Source organism: Schistocerca cancellata, chromosome 4 (genome assembly GCF_023864275.1).
Source record: "Schistocerca cancellata isolate TAMUIC-IGC-003103 chromosome 4, iqSchCanc2.1, whole genome shotgun sequence".
Taxonomy (NCBI): domain Eukaryota; kingdom Metazoa; phylum Arthropoda; class Insecta; order Orthoptera; family Acrididae; genus Schistocerca; species Schistocerca cancellata.
In genome coordinates this window covers 864,080,925-864,096,112 of record NC_064629.1, presented here as the reverse complement: position 1 = coordinate 864,096,112, position 15,188 = coordinate 864,080,925, and the positions used below count along the sequence as shown (strand labels likewise).

The window sequence follows — 15,188 nt, the reverse complement described above, 5'->3', positions numbered from 1 at the left end:
ATTAACTGGCATAAACAGTTGGAACTAAGTGTGAGCAACACCATTTACATACATGTTAACTATTCATATATCCAGACAAGCACATTAGCACAAGTAACATCATTATTAAAGTCCAGAGAGCATCCTCACCAACTCCCCACAGAGAAGTTCCACACCTCAGTCCATTTACATGGGAAAGTCTTGCCTATCCAGAAACTGTTCCCACTCAATTTTGTTACTGCTACAATTCAATGTTATGGCCACTGTAGTTACCATGGATCTCTTGATGACTATAAAAGGTTGAGAAACGTAAATATGGTTGAAGAACAGAATATTGTTTTCAGAAGACTTTATTTAAAATGCATTTTGCACTAGTTGTGCAAAAGAAGTCAGTATTTTTATGTAATGCTCCAAATTCTGTTTTTATAATATAAAGTCTGAAATGAATAAGGAACTTATCATTCATTGAGGATAAATTAGTACTGTATTTGATACATGTTCTGACCTCTTTAACTAACCATAATTCAACATAGCTCCAAGTTAGAAAATTCCAGTAATATCATGGAATTTGTATGAGTTGTTCATGATTTCTATGTAAATAGACTTATGTTAGTTTAAGAGGTATTGTAATGTCATTAATATGTGATATGTAATGTGTTGTGTTGTGTTAGCAATATTACTTATGTTCATAATAATAAACAGTGCAATTTGAGTTACTTGTTGATCTACAGTCTGTAATCATGATATTCTGACTTCTTGCCAACTTCAGTAAGTTTTGTAAGTAAACTTCCCAGTTTATATTAAAATTTGGTCTCTGAAATCTGTCCAGGCATTTCATTATTGTATTAGTGATAAATTTAAATGACTTGTTCCTCTAGCAGTTTGTATCTAAAGTGTACTGATCTGTATATCAGAGATTCATTATCACTAACTGTCAAAAACCCCACACCATTGCTACCATCTTCTTTTGGTCCTTTTCCATTTGTATATCTGAGAGTATCTTAGTAATATATTTCTTCCATTCAGGTGTATATGTGTTCTAGTACTACCATTGTAGCTTTTCAGCTTGCTAAAGAAAAGTGTACAATGAATTCTCTCTTAATTGTTTTCTTCTTGACTGGCTTCCTGAAGACTCAATATTTATTTAAGGAGTGTATCATTAGATCATCCATTTATCTGTCTTATACATCCACATACATATTCCACAAGCCACAACATGAAGCATAGTGGAAGGTACCTTGTATCACTATAAGTCATTCATTTCCCTGCTCCATTCACAAACAGAGTCATGGAAAAACAACTATTTATTTTTTATTTTATTTATTTATTTTTGACTTCCATGGATCCTTGACATGAATGTATCACTAGAATGTAGAACGTGTCAGGTTATTACAGTAATAGCCACATGTACATGATCATGAGGCAACAAATTTGACATATATAAGCAGATACATGAAAAACGACAACCACATGTCAAATAATTACACACAAAAATTCAGATAACAATGCAGATAATAGTACAGTAATGACATAGATGATTGCATAAACAAATTTCAAGTAATTCATCTAAAAAATATTCTGCCAACAAGTGATATGCTATTTTCCCTATTTTGCTTTCGTTGATGTTCACCTTATATCCTCCTTTCAAGACTCTGCCAATTCCTTTGGTGCCTCTGTTGAATTACAATATCTTCAGCAAACCTTAAAGCTTTTATTTCTTCTCCCTGGACTTTATTTCCTACTCCAAACGTTTTTTGTTTGCTTTACTGCTTACTCAAAATTCAGAATGAAAAACATCAGGGATAAACTACTACCCCATCTCACTCCCTTTTTTCCAAAATTTTTGAGAAGACGATGTATTCTAGAGTAGCGTCTCACTTAAGCAACAAAAATATCCTCTACAAATTATAGTTTGGTTTTCAGAAAAGTTGTTCTACTGAGAATATGACTTACAAGTTCATCCAACAAATTTTACAAGTATTAAGTAATAAAATAACACTGATTGGTATTTTCTGCAACCTGTCTAAGGCATCTGACAGTGTGACTCACAGTATTCTCCTTGATAAATTGAAGTTTTATGGGACTGACGGTATAGCCAATCAATGAATAATGTCATATCTAACCAAAAGAATGCAGACTACTGTATTTAGTAATTCAACCAATGTAGCCTGAGGACGTAATTCTGACTGGGAAGAAATCACTATTTTTTTCTCATCAATCTTTCATCTAATATGCAACAAGCAGAATTAGTTCTTTTTGCAGATTACTGTAGTATTACAGTCAATCCAAGCGTACATACAGAAACAGAAGACATGGCAAAAATGTAAGGTATCACTTTCTGATTTTCTGTGAATGGCCTCACTCTCAATTTTAGAAAGACACAAAATATCCAGTTCTTCACGTCTACAGGTATTAGTACACCAGTAATGAATGTAACACATGGTGAGGGAGTAATAAATCGAGTGGAAACTTCAAAATTCTTAGGTGTCCATACTGATGAGAATTTAAATTATAAAAGCACATTTTGAAATTCCTAAAACAACATAGTTCACCCACATTTGCACATTGCAAATCTTGGGGAGATACAAATCAGTAAAGTGACATATTTTCATTCAATAATGACATATGCAATAATATTCTGGAGTAGCTCCTGTTTAAGAAAGAAAGTCTTCATTGCTGAAACATGTGCTGCAAGAATAATATGTAGTGCTCTCCCACGATCATCGCGTAGACATCTGTTTAAGGAGTCAATCATTTGGTTGTCTTTAGCACAGGAAGCGGTGAACAAAGCTGCAACAAAAATTTTTGATCACTTAACCATTGATACAAAATGTCTGACGGACAGCCAAGTAAAATCTGAAAACAGCCTGAAAAAGTTTCTCCTTGACAACTTCTTCTATTCCATAGAGGAATTGGTGGCTTCACACTCGTCGGAATGTCAGCATCCCATAACTGTCACGTGTTTGAGTGTTGGTGGTCAGGAATTCCTTAGCATTCACACTACATGGCATGTTAACTCTGAAAGAAAATCGTGACGTTACAGTTCGTTCATAAAATAGGCATCGGAGGTGCTATTTCATAAATTGTGGTAGATTGTCATAAAATGCTGAAATTTAGTTTAAATCAGCTTGCAATGATTTCTGTCACTCTTGATGACGAGGAACAAGAACAGTGAGCAAAATGACTCTGTGTTAGAAAAATGTGAAAAAACTGAGACTGTGAATGAGAGTTCCTCATTCTTTGCAAGGAGCTGAAAGAGTCATTATTCTATAAAAATCTTTCAGAATTTCTAAACAATAGTTTTCTACCTGTTAATCTAGATACAAATAGAAATTATGATGAGAAATTGCAAGATCCATCCAATATCACCACAGCAGAAGCTGATGGTTTGCGTAAGATATGTCTACATGGGCCATTTTGCAGAACTAAACACAACAAATGCAGAGTTGCTACTTGCTGGCAGCAACAGGGAAATGTCACATGATTCCATCAATGGCCCATCAAAACATTCTTCCTGAGAAACACTGACAGGGCACTGATGTGATGTGATGTGTCGATGTTCCATTGACGGCATGTGTGAATGCCACCATTTGAACTACAGAGCAGAATCTTTCAACATGAGGGATGTGACAATGACATTCTATAATGAAACTTCCTGGCAGATTAAAACTGTGTGCCCGACCGAGACTTGAACTCGGGACCTTTGCCTTTCGCGGGCAAGTGCTCTACCATCTGAGCTACCGAAGCACGACTCACGCCCGGTACCCACAACTTTACTTCTGCCAGTACCTCGTCTCCTACCTTCCAAAATTTACAGAAGCTCTCCTGCGAACCTTGCAGAACTAGCACTCCTGAAAGAAAGGATATTGCGGAGACATGGCTTAGCCACAGCCTGGGGGATGTTTCCAGAATGAGGTTTTCACTCTGCAGCGGAGTGTGCGCTGGTATGAAACTTCCTGGCAGATTAAAACTGTGTGCCCAACCGAGACTCGAACTTGGGACCTTTGCCTTTCACCAGGCGTGAGTCGTGCTTCGGTAGCTCAGTTGGTAGAGCACTTGCCCGGGAAAGGCAAAGGTCCCGAGTTCAAGTCTCGGTCGGGCACACAGTTTTAATCTGCCAGGAAGTTTCATATCAGCGCACACTCCGCTGCAGAGTGAAAATCTCATTCTGGGAACATTCTATAATGTTTGAATCCAACTATCCAGTCCTTTCTGTTTATCAGTTTTTGAATTAAAGTAGCTAATATCAATTTTCTTTTTTAATTTAAGTTTTGAAATATTCTGGCTATGATCCAACTGACTGTAGATGCTGCGATTTCCAGTCATGCTAGGTCATGAAGGACTATACATCATGTGAAGAATTGCATTCTTTTTGAGGACTTGCCATCATGCTACTGAAATTTTAATTGTATGCAGTAGACATTAATTCCAAATCAAGTTTGAATTATTAGTTCAAAAATGATTCCTTTACAGTTTACTTCTCTAGATTCTTCCATTCTCATTATTACAGGGAATTTAGCTTCCTCTTCTGGCTTTGAGACCATTGACCAGTTTCTCCCTATAACTATAGGCAAGTGTCTGTTTTGGTAGTGATCATCTTGAACCTGACAGACCCAGGTTCTTGTTATCCTCCCTTATCTCCCTCCTTGTCACATTCTGAATGGGATGCAGGGCTTGAGACTGATAATGGTGGAGTTAGCACTTACTATTTTGTTATTATTTTTAAATTTACATTTTAAATCTGCATTGACAACAGGTATGAACTGAGTTTCCGGGCAACAAATTGGCAGTAAATGATATTTCCTTCTTTTTACTTGCACTTCAAGTGACTACAAATTAAAATCTCACTAATGCACACAACAACAAAAGTTTTGCATCACCTCAGTTCCAAGAGTTATGGAACCTGTACAGCAAATTGGAATAGAGATCAACATAAACAACATTTCTGCCCTTTGTATTGCTCATGAAAACCACACATTGCATGTTGTACCACCATACAGTGAGACCTTGAGAGATGGCAGTCCAGATTGCTGTACACACCGGTACCTATAATACCCAGTAGCATTTCCTCTTGCATTGGTGCAAGCCTATCCACAAGTTCATCAAGGCATTGCTGGCCCAGATTGTCCCACTCCTTAATGGAAATTTGACATAGATCCCTCAGAGTGGTTGGTGGATCACATCATCCATAAACAGCCCTTTTCAATCTATTCCGGGCATGTTCGATAGGGTTCATGTGTGGAGAACATTCTGGCCACTCTAGTCAAGTGATGTCATTATTCTGAAGGAAGTCATTCACAAGATGTGCATGATGGGGGCCCAAACTGTCGTCCATGAAGACAATTCTTCACCAATCTGCTACTGATATCGCACTATCGGTCAGAGGATGGCATTCATGTACCGTACAGCCATTACAGCACCTTCCGTGACCACCAGCAGTGTATGTTGGCCCCACACAATCCCACCTCAAAACAGCAGGGAACCTCTACCTTGCTGCACTCACTGGACAGTGTGTCTAAGGCATTCAGCCTGACCAGGTTGCCTCCAAACACGCCTCTGACGATTGTCTGGTTGAAGGCATATGCGACACTCATTGGTGAAGAGAATGTCATGCCAATCCTGAGTGGTCCATTCGGCATGTCATTGTGCCCATCTGTACTGCACTTCATGGTGTCATGGTGATGGACCTCACTATAGACATCAGGCGTGAATTTGTGCATCATGCAGGCTATTGCATACAGTTTGAGACATAAAATTATGTCCTGTGGCTGCATAAAAAGCATTATTCAACATGGTGCCATTGCTGTCAGGGTTCTTCCAAGCCATAATCCATATGTAGCAGTCATCCATTGCAGTAGTAGCCCCTGGGCGGCGTGAGCAATGCATGACATCGACAGTTCTTGTCCCTCTCTATCTCCTCCATGTCAGAACAACATCACCTAGGTTCACTCCGAGATGCCTGGACACTTCCCTTGTTGAGAGCCCTTCCTGGTACAAAGTAACAATGTGGACACAATTGAACCATGGTATTGACCGGCATGGTTGAACTACAGACAACGTGAGCCATGTACCTCCTTCCTGGTGGAATGACTGGAACTGATCGGCTGTCGGACCCTCTCCGTCTAATAGGTACTGCTCATGCATGGTTGTTTACATCTTTGGACAGGTTTAGTGACAACTTTGAACAGTCAAAGGGACTGTGTCTGTGATACTATATCAATAGTCAACATCTGTTGTCAGGAGCACTAGGAACCGGGGTGATGCAACACTTTTTTTGGTGTGTGTATGCAGGAAATCTGGAATAATAGCATGTTGCATACATACACATTGCATATTTATTTTAATTTATGCAAAACGTTACTTTGAGAAGAAAATAATTGTTTATGGACATATTAGCCTTATTTCACAAGGAAAACAGAATAAAAATATGTTTGAAGATAGAAGTATGTGTACAAACCCATTACTAGAACTTGAGGTAATTTTTGCAATGTGTGTCTAATAATGTATATTTTTATTGGTTTTTAAAATTGAGTGATAAATAGTGTAGCAACAAGATATTAACATTACGTTCTTTGTGTACATTTTATAGTTCTCAATACCATTACCTCATTAAGGATTATTGAATGTTAACATACTCAGGTAGCTGAGCATGTTAAAGAGCTAGCTTGCGAGACATGGTGAGATGTGACAGACCCAGAATGAATGTGACTTACAGATTAATGTTGGGTGCCAGTATGCTGGCCAGCCTGGATTTGCTTTTTAGGTAGTTTTCCACATCTACCTACATAAATACCAAGCTAGTTTCCACATCCTTCCTCAGGTACACGTGGTGCAAACAGTTTGAAAAACAATGCCACACCTTACCATAGTATTACAGTAGATGCATATAGGGCTGCACATATTACTCCCTGGGAGATGGGTAAGAGAGGGGTTCCAAGCTGGCAGTATCTTTGAAATATTCTGGGGTGTGGTGACCCCACAACAGCAGTAGCCTATATATAGGTATGATAGGTTCTCTGCGAAAGTGGGGAACTGTCACAGCAGTCCTGACCTGGCATTGGCTGGATAAGGGTCACTGGAAAGTAAGGAGGGAATCAGCTGTCGGCATTTATAAATATCATAAGAATAATTTTGAATAGTTTTGCTGTATGGTGCCAAACAAATGACAACAAAACCATTTCATTAAGACATCCTGAGCCTTTTTTAAAATTATAAACATACTTTACTTGTAATTGCAACTGTAAGCCATTAAAAACATTTATATCAACTGCATAGTTGTTAACCACCACTTACATAAATATTAATTGACACTATCAGTATTAACATTTACTTTATAAATTGTTTAGTTTATGAAAATATAGTCTATGCAGTTGTTCATGTGGGTCTTGTTATCTACCTTTCATAATCTCATTTGTGAACTAATTAATTTTCTCAAAATCTCACTAGGTCTGGCCTGAAGATGCACTGGACAAAGTTGCTCATCATTACATACAAGATGTGAAGATTTCAGATGATATTAAGAGCTCCTTAGTAGTGGCATCAAAATATTTCCATGTAACAACAAGGTACGCAAAGAAAATAGTTTATAATACAGAGTGTTTATAAATGAATATCAAGGTTTTAACGCTTTATAATAATTATTACATTAAACTTACAGTTATAAATGATATGTCAAATGAAAGAGCAACTCAAACAGTTGTGTTTGGCACCAGTGCTCATGTGCAGCATGCAATGTTTCCACCGCAATCTGCTAGATTGGTTGAACTTCACTGTACCCAAGCACTGGATAGGCAGCAAGGGGCCCAATGACAGGGCTTGCTTTGTATGGCCTCCACATTCACCCGACCTAATGCCATGTGAATTTTTCCTTTGGGGTATCATCAAGGATCATGTGTACGTGCCTCAGCTACCAGCAGACCTCCCTGAATTAAGAAACTGGATTGAAGCAGCTATTGCTGCAATCACTGAAGACACACTTATCAACATTTGTGAAGAACTCGGCTATAGACTTGATGTGTGCCATGTGACAAACGGTGCTCACATTGAACATTTATAAGGTTCTTGGTAAAACTGTTTGGGTTGCTCCTTCATTTGACATATCATTTATAACTGTAAGTTTAGTATAATAAATATTATAAAGTGTTAAAACCCTCATATTCTCTTATAAACACCCTGTATTGTCAGTAACATTCCTTAAATATACAATGTGACAAAGGCAATTGGCAGAACAAGTATCATACACCAATGTAAATTTATAACAACAATATGGAAAGTAATTTTCAATGCAATAGGGTCCGCAGTTGCGATGAATTTTTTGAATGATTTCTTGAAGCCTTCAGCTGCCATTTACTTTATTTCTGGTACAATTGTACAATTTTGGGCTTAAACCATTTTCAATTATTTTATGGATGATTTTTTGGTAACAGATTATGTCATATACGTCATTGCTCCTACGACATTATGTTATGCTCATAAATTAGTTTGAGCTGTTCACACTATTTTAGGAGCACAGTAAAATAGCGTGAACATCTCAAACTAATTTATGAGCAAACATAATTTCATAGGAGCAACAACGTATATGACATAATCAGTTACCAAAAAATCACCCATAAAATACTTGAAAATGGCCTAAGGCCGAAATTGTACAATTGTACAGGAAATAAATAAAATGGCAGCTGAAAGCTTCAAGAAATCATTCAAAAAATATGGAAAGTATATACTGCTACACACCACATTAGGGAGATATTGAGTCACAGATGGCACTATGAAAAAAACTGTTAAATATTTAACCTCTTGGACAAAGTCCTTCTTCTACAGTAGAAAACACACACATTCACACAAGCACAAGTCACACACAAATGGCCACTTTATGATTACGTCTGATGTGAGCAGTGATCTGCTGGGCATTGTATTATGATGACAAATCCAATATCATAGTAAAATGATCATTGGATAAGTGCATAAAGAAATAAATAAATATAAAAATGTCAAAAGATAGGGTCTATACCCTAGCATATGGCACACACAATGTGTCTGCAATGATGTATGATGCCACACATCTTCAGTGCTGCTGTAAAGGGATCATCTGACTATTATAGATGGGAACTGAAAATTAATTGAGGTGACTGAATGTCATGTTTACTGAGATTACCTGTGCTCACATGGCTGAACTGCTTTTCCTTTAAGTAGATCATGTATAGAACTCATCAGTCAAACTTGAATTGCCTCTCATACCTTTCAGGACATACTATACATTTTTATCACATACTAGGTAATGATCTTTTGTTGAGCAGCATACATTCACATTGGTGGTCATACTTTTGAAGATATCTTGTAAGTTTCACATCTGTTAAAATCACATTGCACAATTTTCTGTAACAACTGTGTTAATATTTTGTGGAGTTATAAACGGAGGTCAATTGGTATACCTTTGGCTTAGCACTCTCTACTTTCAGTGAATAGTTTTGCAAGACACATTTTTCAAATTGTCATTTGAAACAAAAACATTTCTGAATGTTACAATATGATACCAGAAACCACTACCAAAAAATGGTTTATCTACCGAATCCATTAATATTGAGTAACTGTACTGTCTCAGCAGTCTTTGTCTTCACATTCAGAACATTCAAAACCAATTTTTGTGAAAAGTTTGACTGTCAGCAGTAACAAATATTATATCACAGTATTTCATTTTTATGAGCTCTCAAATACAATTAAAATACATAGTTACAGTTTCACATACCTGGATAGCTGTGCATGTTAAAGTTCCACTTCCAGGAAGGGGGTGGTGCATCAGCCCTGGGTCAAATCCACCCAGCAGATTAATGAGGGTCAGTGTACTGGTCAGCTTATATGTGGTTTTTTGTCACTTCCCCACATTTCAGTAGATGAATATTAGGCTGGTACTTAGGTTCTGCCTCAGTTATACAATTTGCAAACATTTAGAAAACTTTCACTCACGTTCACATGAATAACACTACATGCAGATGAGTTGACATACAAATATTCCATTCCATGGGATAATGGGATACTGACAGGCAGGGCATCCAGCCATCCCTCAAACTAACAATGCCAAATCCATAAATTACCATGCTGACCCTGCATGATGTGGGATGAAGGCACACGAGAAAGAGGAAGAAGAAGGAAGAAGTTAACATTTTAATTGGCGTTGCTGATTTAATATTTCAGTGGATAAAGCAGAGAAGATCATAGGTGCTCCATAAAAATACTCTGTCCTCTGTTGCTAATAGTTCTTGTTTTATATACTCGGCAGTTCATAGATATTTGAATACAAAGACTATTGGGGCCATTGGATCCCAAAAATGTTGTGAACTATTCACTAGGAGAAGATCACACACCATTTGATTGTGGAGTTAGAGACATAACAACTGTTCTAACTCAACTTAACTACAGTCATGGTCAGTTACAATGGTAAGCCAGAAAACAAGTTGTTAACTGCAAATTGCAGATGCATACCATTGCATACCATTTTAAATTTGGTGTCTGTGTGTTTTTAGAAGGTAGAAGAAAATGGCTGGTGGATAGATAGCCAGTATTCTGCAGTCAATTTCTAATTAATAGCTCAAGTCCACAAGTGCAAGATGTCAGGTGTGCTCAAGAGTGTACTTGACTACACTGGTCTCAGTTGTGTAATTTTTATAGACAAAGGGATTCTCCACAGAGTATGTCCCTTGTATAATGTGTCCTATATATTGCCATAACTGTATTGGAAAACTGTATTTAGTTGGATTAAGAATTCAACAAAGAAAGAATGACAAGAAAGAATTACAGGGAAAAGGAGCAACTTGATTGCCCTCTGGGATGACAGCACATTGCAAAATGGGGAAGCAATGTTACTTGAAGAGCATTATGTGAGGACTGACAATGTGGCATGGGCCCTAGATTGTCCTTATGGAACCATGTTGAACATCAAGTAAGCAGTCATATTTTCATCTAGTTGGCACATATTCATTGTTACTATCTGCAGCACTTCAGGTTTTGTGGGAAAAAAGGGATGGTTACCTAATACAGATTATTCCAGGGGAAGAGTAGCAAGTCCACTGCTACCATCATGAGTCAAAGCAATCATTCATTGAATCTAAGCATCCCTTCTTCCCAACAAAAAAATGGATCAGGGATTGCCATGATCATGTACGGTTATGCAGACACTGTTTTGGAAAATGCAGTTGCTGAGATTACAGTCTCATCATGGCAATGTTAATGACACTTACCATTCCACCATACTACAGGAACAGTCACAGGCCATAAACTGCAACTGACCTGGATAGTGAACACAACTTTTTTGGATGGCAATGCCTGCCCTCACACAGGAAGACAAATGCATGGGCTGTAGCAAATGTTTGATTGGGTATGCTTGAAATTCCCACTTATAGCCCCAGGACCTGATGGCACCTCTGTCTGATTATGTACTTAGTTCACAGCTGTGTTAGCCCTTCTGTTAACTACAATCTGTCATAGATCCCTCAAACAAAAAACTGTGCCCAGTACTTAGAAGAAATCACAGGTCACACCTATTTTCAATAAGAATAGCGGAAGTGATCCACAAAACTACCATTCAGTATCATTGACATCCATTTGTTGTAGAATCTTAGAATATATTCTGAGCTCAAATAGAAATGAATATCTCAAACAGATCAACCTCCTTCATGCCAACCAACATGGAGTTCGAAAACACAGATCATGTGAAACTCAACTCTCACTTTTCTCTCATGACAACTTGAAAGCCATTGATCAAGTGGGGCAGGTAGATACGGTAGTTCTTGATTCCTGAAAAGCATTTGACTCAGTACCACATCTACACTTATTATAAAAAGTACAAACATGTGGTATATCAGATAAAATATATGAATGGATTGAGGATTTCTTGGTATGAAGGATGCAGCAAGTTATTTTGGATGGAGAGCCACTGACAGATTTGTGTATACCCCAGGAAGTATACAATAATAATAGGAACCTCAGACTTGTTGGAGATGATGCAGCTATCTATAACAAAATACAATCTGAAAGAAGCTGTTTGAATATTCAGTCAGACATTGACAAGATTTCAAAGTGGCGCAATGAATAGCATCTTGCTTTAAATGTTCAGAATTGTGCACTCCACAAAATGAAAAAAAAAGAAAAAAAAACATAGTTCCCAATGATTATAATATCATCTAGTCACAATTGGAATGAGTAAACTCATGCAAATACCTGTGTGTATCTCTTGCAGGACATGAAGTAGAATGACTGCATAAGCTCAATCATGGACAAAGCAGGTAGTGGACTTCAGTTTACAGGCAACACTAGAGAAATGCAATCAATCTACAAAAGAGATCATTCACAAATCACTTGAATGACCCATCCTAGAATATTGCTCAAGTGTGTGGCATCTGTACCAAGTAGTACTGGCAGAGGATACTGAACATATACAGAAAAGGGCATCATGAACAGTCACAGGTTTATTTGACCAAACGAGAGTGTCACTGAGATGTCAAAAGAACTGAACTGGCAGACTCTTGGAGACAGACAGAAAATATCCTGAGAAAGTCTGCAGGCAAAATTCCAAGAACCCACTTTAAATCATGATTCCAGGAATATTCTGCAACCCCTACACAACACTCCCATAGGAATCATGAGGATGAGGTTAGGTTAATTACAGCATGTACAAGGCATTTAAATAAGAACTTTTCTCACTCACCATATGTGAATGGAATGAGAAAAAACCCCTAATAATCAGTACAGTGGGATGTACCCCTCTGCCATGCACTTCACAGTGGTTCACAGACTGTAGATATAGATGTAGAAATACTCTACTTTATGGTTCTCCCCAAAGGTTGGCATGTATCTTGTCCCCATCAATTGATTTATGTAGTCATTCCACTTTAATCAACTCTCAACAGCAACTCCCAAATACCTTAAAATCATGACTGATTCTAGGAACTGATTGCTGATGATGTAGTCAAATGATATTTAATTTACACACTTCAGACCTTGCCAACCACACACACTGCCCACCCTCCAAAATAAACATAGGCCATTGTCCCAGTGGTGGTTTGTGTACTGCGGGGGGGGGGGGGGGGGGGGGGGGGGGATAAACATATTCTATGTGTAACTGCATTGGAAGGGTAACTATGTAGAGATGAGACTGACTAACATTTTCTGAAGAGTGACAGCAGCCTTTTCAGTAGTTACAAGGGCAAAAGTCTGGATGGTCAATTGTCCTGAACATGTTACATTAGACATCATATGCTCATACTGTGAACAGCTGACAGCAAGAGGAAACTACAGCAGTTATATTTTTCCAATAACAGTTAGCACTATTCTATGGTTTAATGATGTAGCAGCAACCTCTTGAATAAAATATTCTGGAGATAACATAGTACCCTTGTTGGAGCTCCAGATGGGAACTACTGCAGAGAATGGCCTCAGCAGAAAAAAGAAATGAATTTAGCATTCTATGACTCAGAGCAGAAAATGTTAGATCCTTTCTACATCTTCATACATGCACTGCAAGCCTCCATAAAATTCATGGTGGAGGGTATTTAGTACTACTGTTAGTAGCTCACTGTACTTTTCTAATTGTAAATAGAGGGAAGAAGAAATGACTGTCTGTATGCCTCTGTACAAGCACTTATTTCTTGTACTGTGTCTTCAGGATCTTTACACAAATTCAATATTGGCAGCAGTAGAATTATTCTGCAGTCAGCCAAAAATGCCTTTAAATTTTCTTAATGCTGTTTTATGCAAAGAATGTGATCGTTGATGCATCAATTCCCATTTGAGCTCCAGAAGAATATCTATAATACTCACAAGTCAGTCAGACCTGTTGGTAACAAGTCTAGCAGCACACCTCTTGCTTTCATGTCTTCCTTTAAACCAACCTAATGGAACTCCCAAACACTTGAGCAGTACGCAAGAATGAGTCACACTAATGTTCTATATGCAGACTCCTTTATATATGAACTACACTTTCCTAAAATTCTTCCAATACACCAAAGTCAACAAATTGCCTCCCCTACTACTGACATTATGTGCTCATTTCATTTCATATTGTTTACAACATTACTCAATGATTTTTAATTGACATGGTTCTGTCAAGCAGCACACCAATAATATTGTATTTGAACATCATAGGATTGTTTTTCCTACTCATATCCATTAACTTACATTTTTCTACATTCAGAGCAAGCTGCCATTGATCACACCAAACAGAAATTCTGTCTAACATCCTCTACCCTCATACATTCTCTTAATGGTGACACTTTCCCATACACTGAAACATCATCAGCAAACCCTCACAGATTTCTGCTTGCCTTATCTGTCAGATCATTTATGTATCCAGAGAACAAGATCAGTCTTATCATACTTCCCTAGGGCACTCCCCACTATAACCTTGTCTCTGATGAACACTTGCCATCTAGAACAATACAGTCTTTGAGCCACTCAAATATCTAGGAACCTATTCTGTATGCAGTTAAAATGTATTCCCTGTTGTGAATATGGAATGGAATGACAACAATGAAAATTGATGCCAGACCTGATCTAATACCCACATTTCCCAATTCATGCGGGTGGTCACCTTAAACACTTTAGCTATCTGTGCATTGCTCATGCATGTCCAAAAGAATCTTGCATAGTACTTCTTTACTACACAGGTACTGTAATATTGTATTGATTCACCAATACCAGGCAGCAACTTTCAATTATAATGTCCTCTTCCTACATGAGAATTACATAATGTGTATGAGAGCAGGTTGTGATGAATGAAATATGATGTATGGAAGTTTGTGTCCGGCCATTAGCTGTGCATGAATAGCAAAAGTGGTTAAGGCAACAGCTTGCATAAAGCACGAAATCCAGATCTGAGTCTCAGCCAGGCACAAATTTTCATTTTTGTCATTCCATTATACAGCTGATGGTCATCCAGATTGACAGTTGTGAATACATTTCAGTATTTCATGATGGCTGTAGTTGCCACAGTACTTGTTCCTTCAGACACACATGCATGTCTGAATGAACGTTGCGTAGTACTTATTAACAACACAGGCACTGAAATATCACATTCCACATGCTTGAACAATTGTTAACAGTTTGCAGTGGGATATTGTGTCAAATGCTTTCTAGATATCTAGAAGTATGGATTCTGCCTATTGCCCTTCACCTATGGTTCACAGAACATTATGCTAGAAAAGGGCAAGCTGAATTTTGCA

The 15,188-nt window shown here is 37.8% G+C and overlaps 1 protein-coding gene across 1 annotated transcript in view; it reads left to right on the top strand.

The window, feature by feature from the left end:
• The window catches only part of LOC126184477 (dynein axonemal heavy chain 7-like), a 1,143,184-nt gene that overhangs the window by 769,071 nt on the left and 358,925 nt on the right, over positions 1-15,188 (top strand). The window contains exon 34 of the mRNA XM_049926869.1: positions 7,426-7,544. Within this exon, the coding sequence (XP_049782826.1) occupies positions 7,426-7,544 (119 nt within the window). The remainder of the gene's footprint in view (positions 1-7,425; positions 7,545-15,188) is intronic.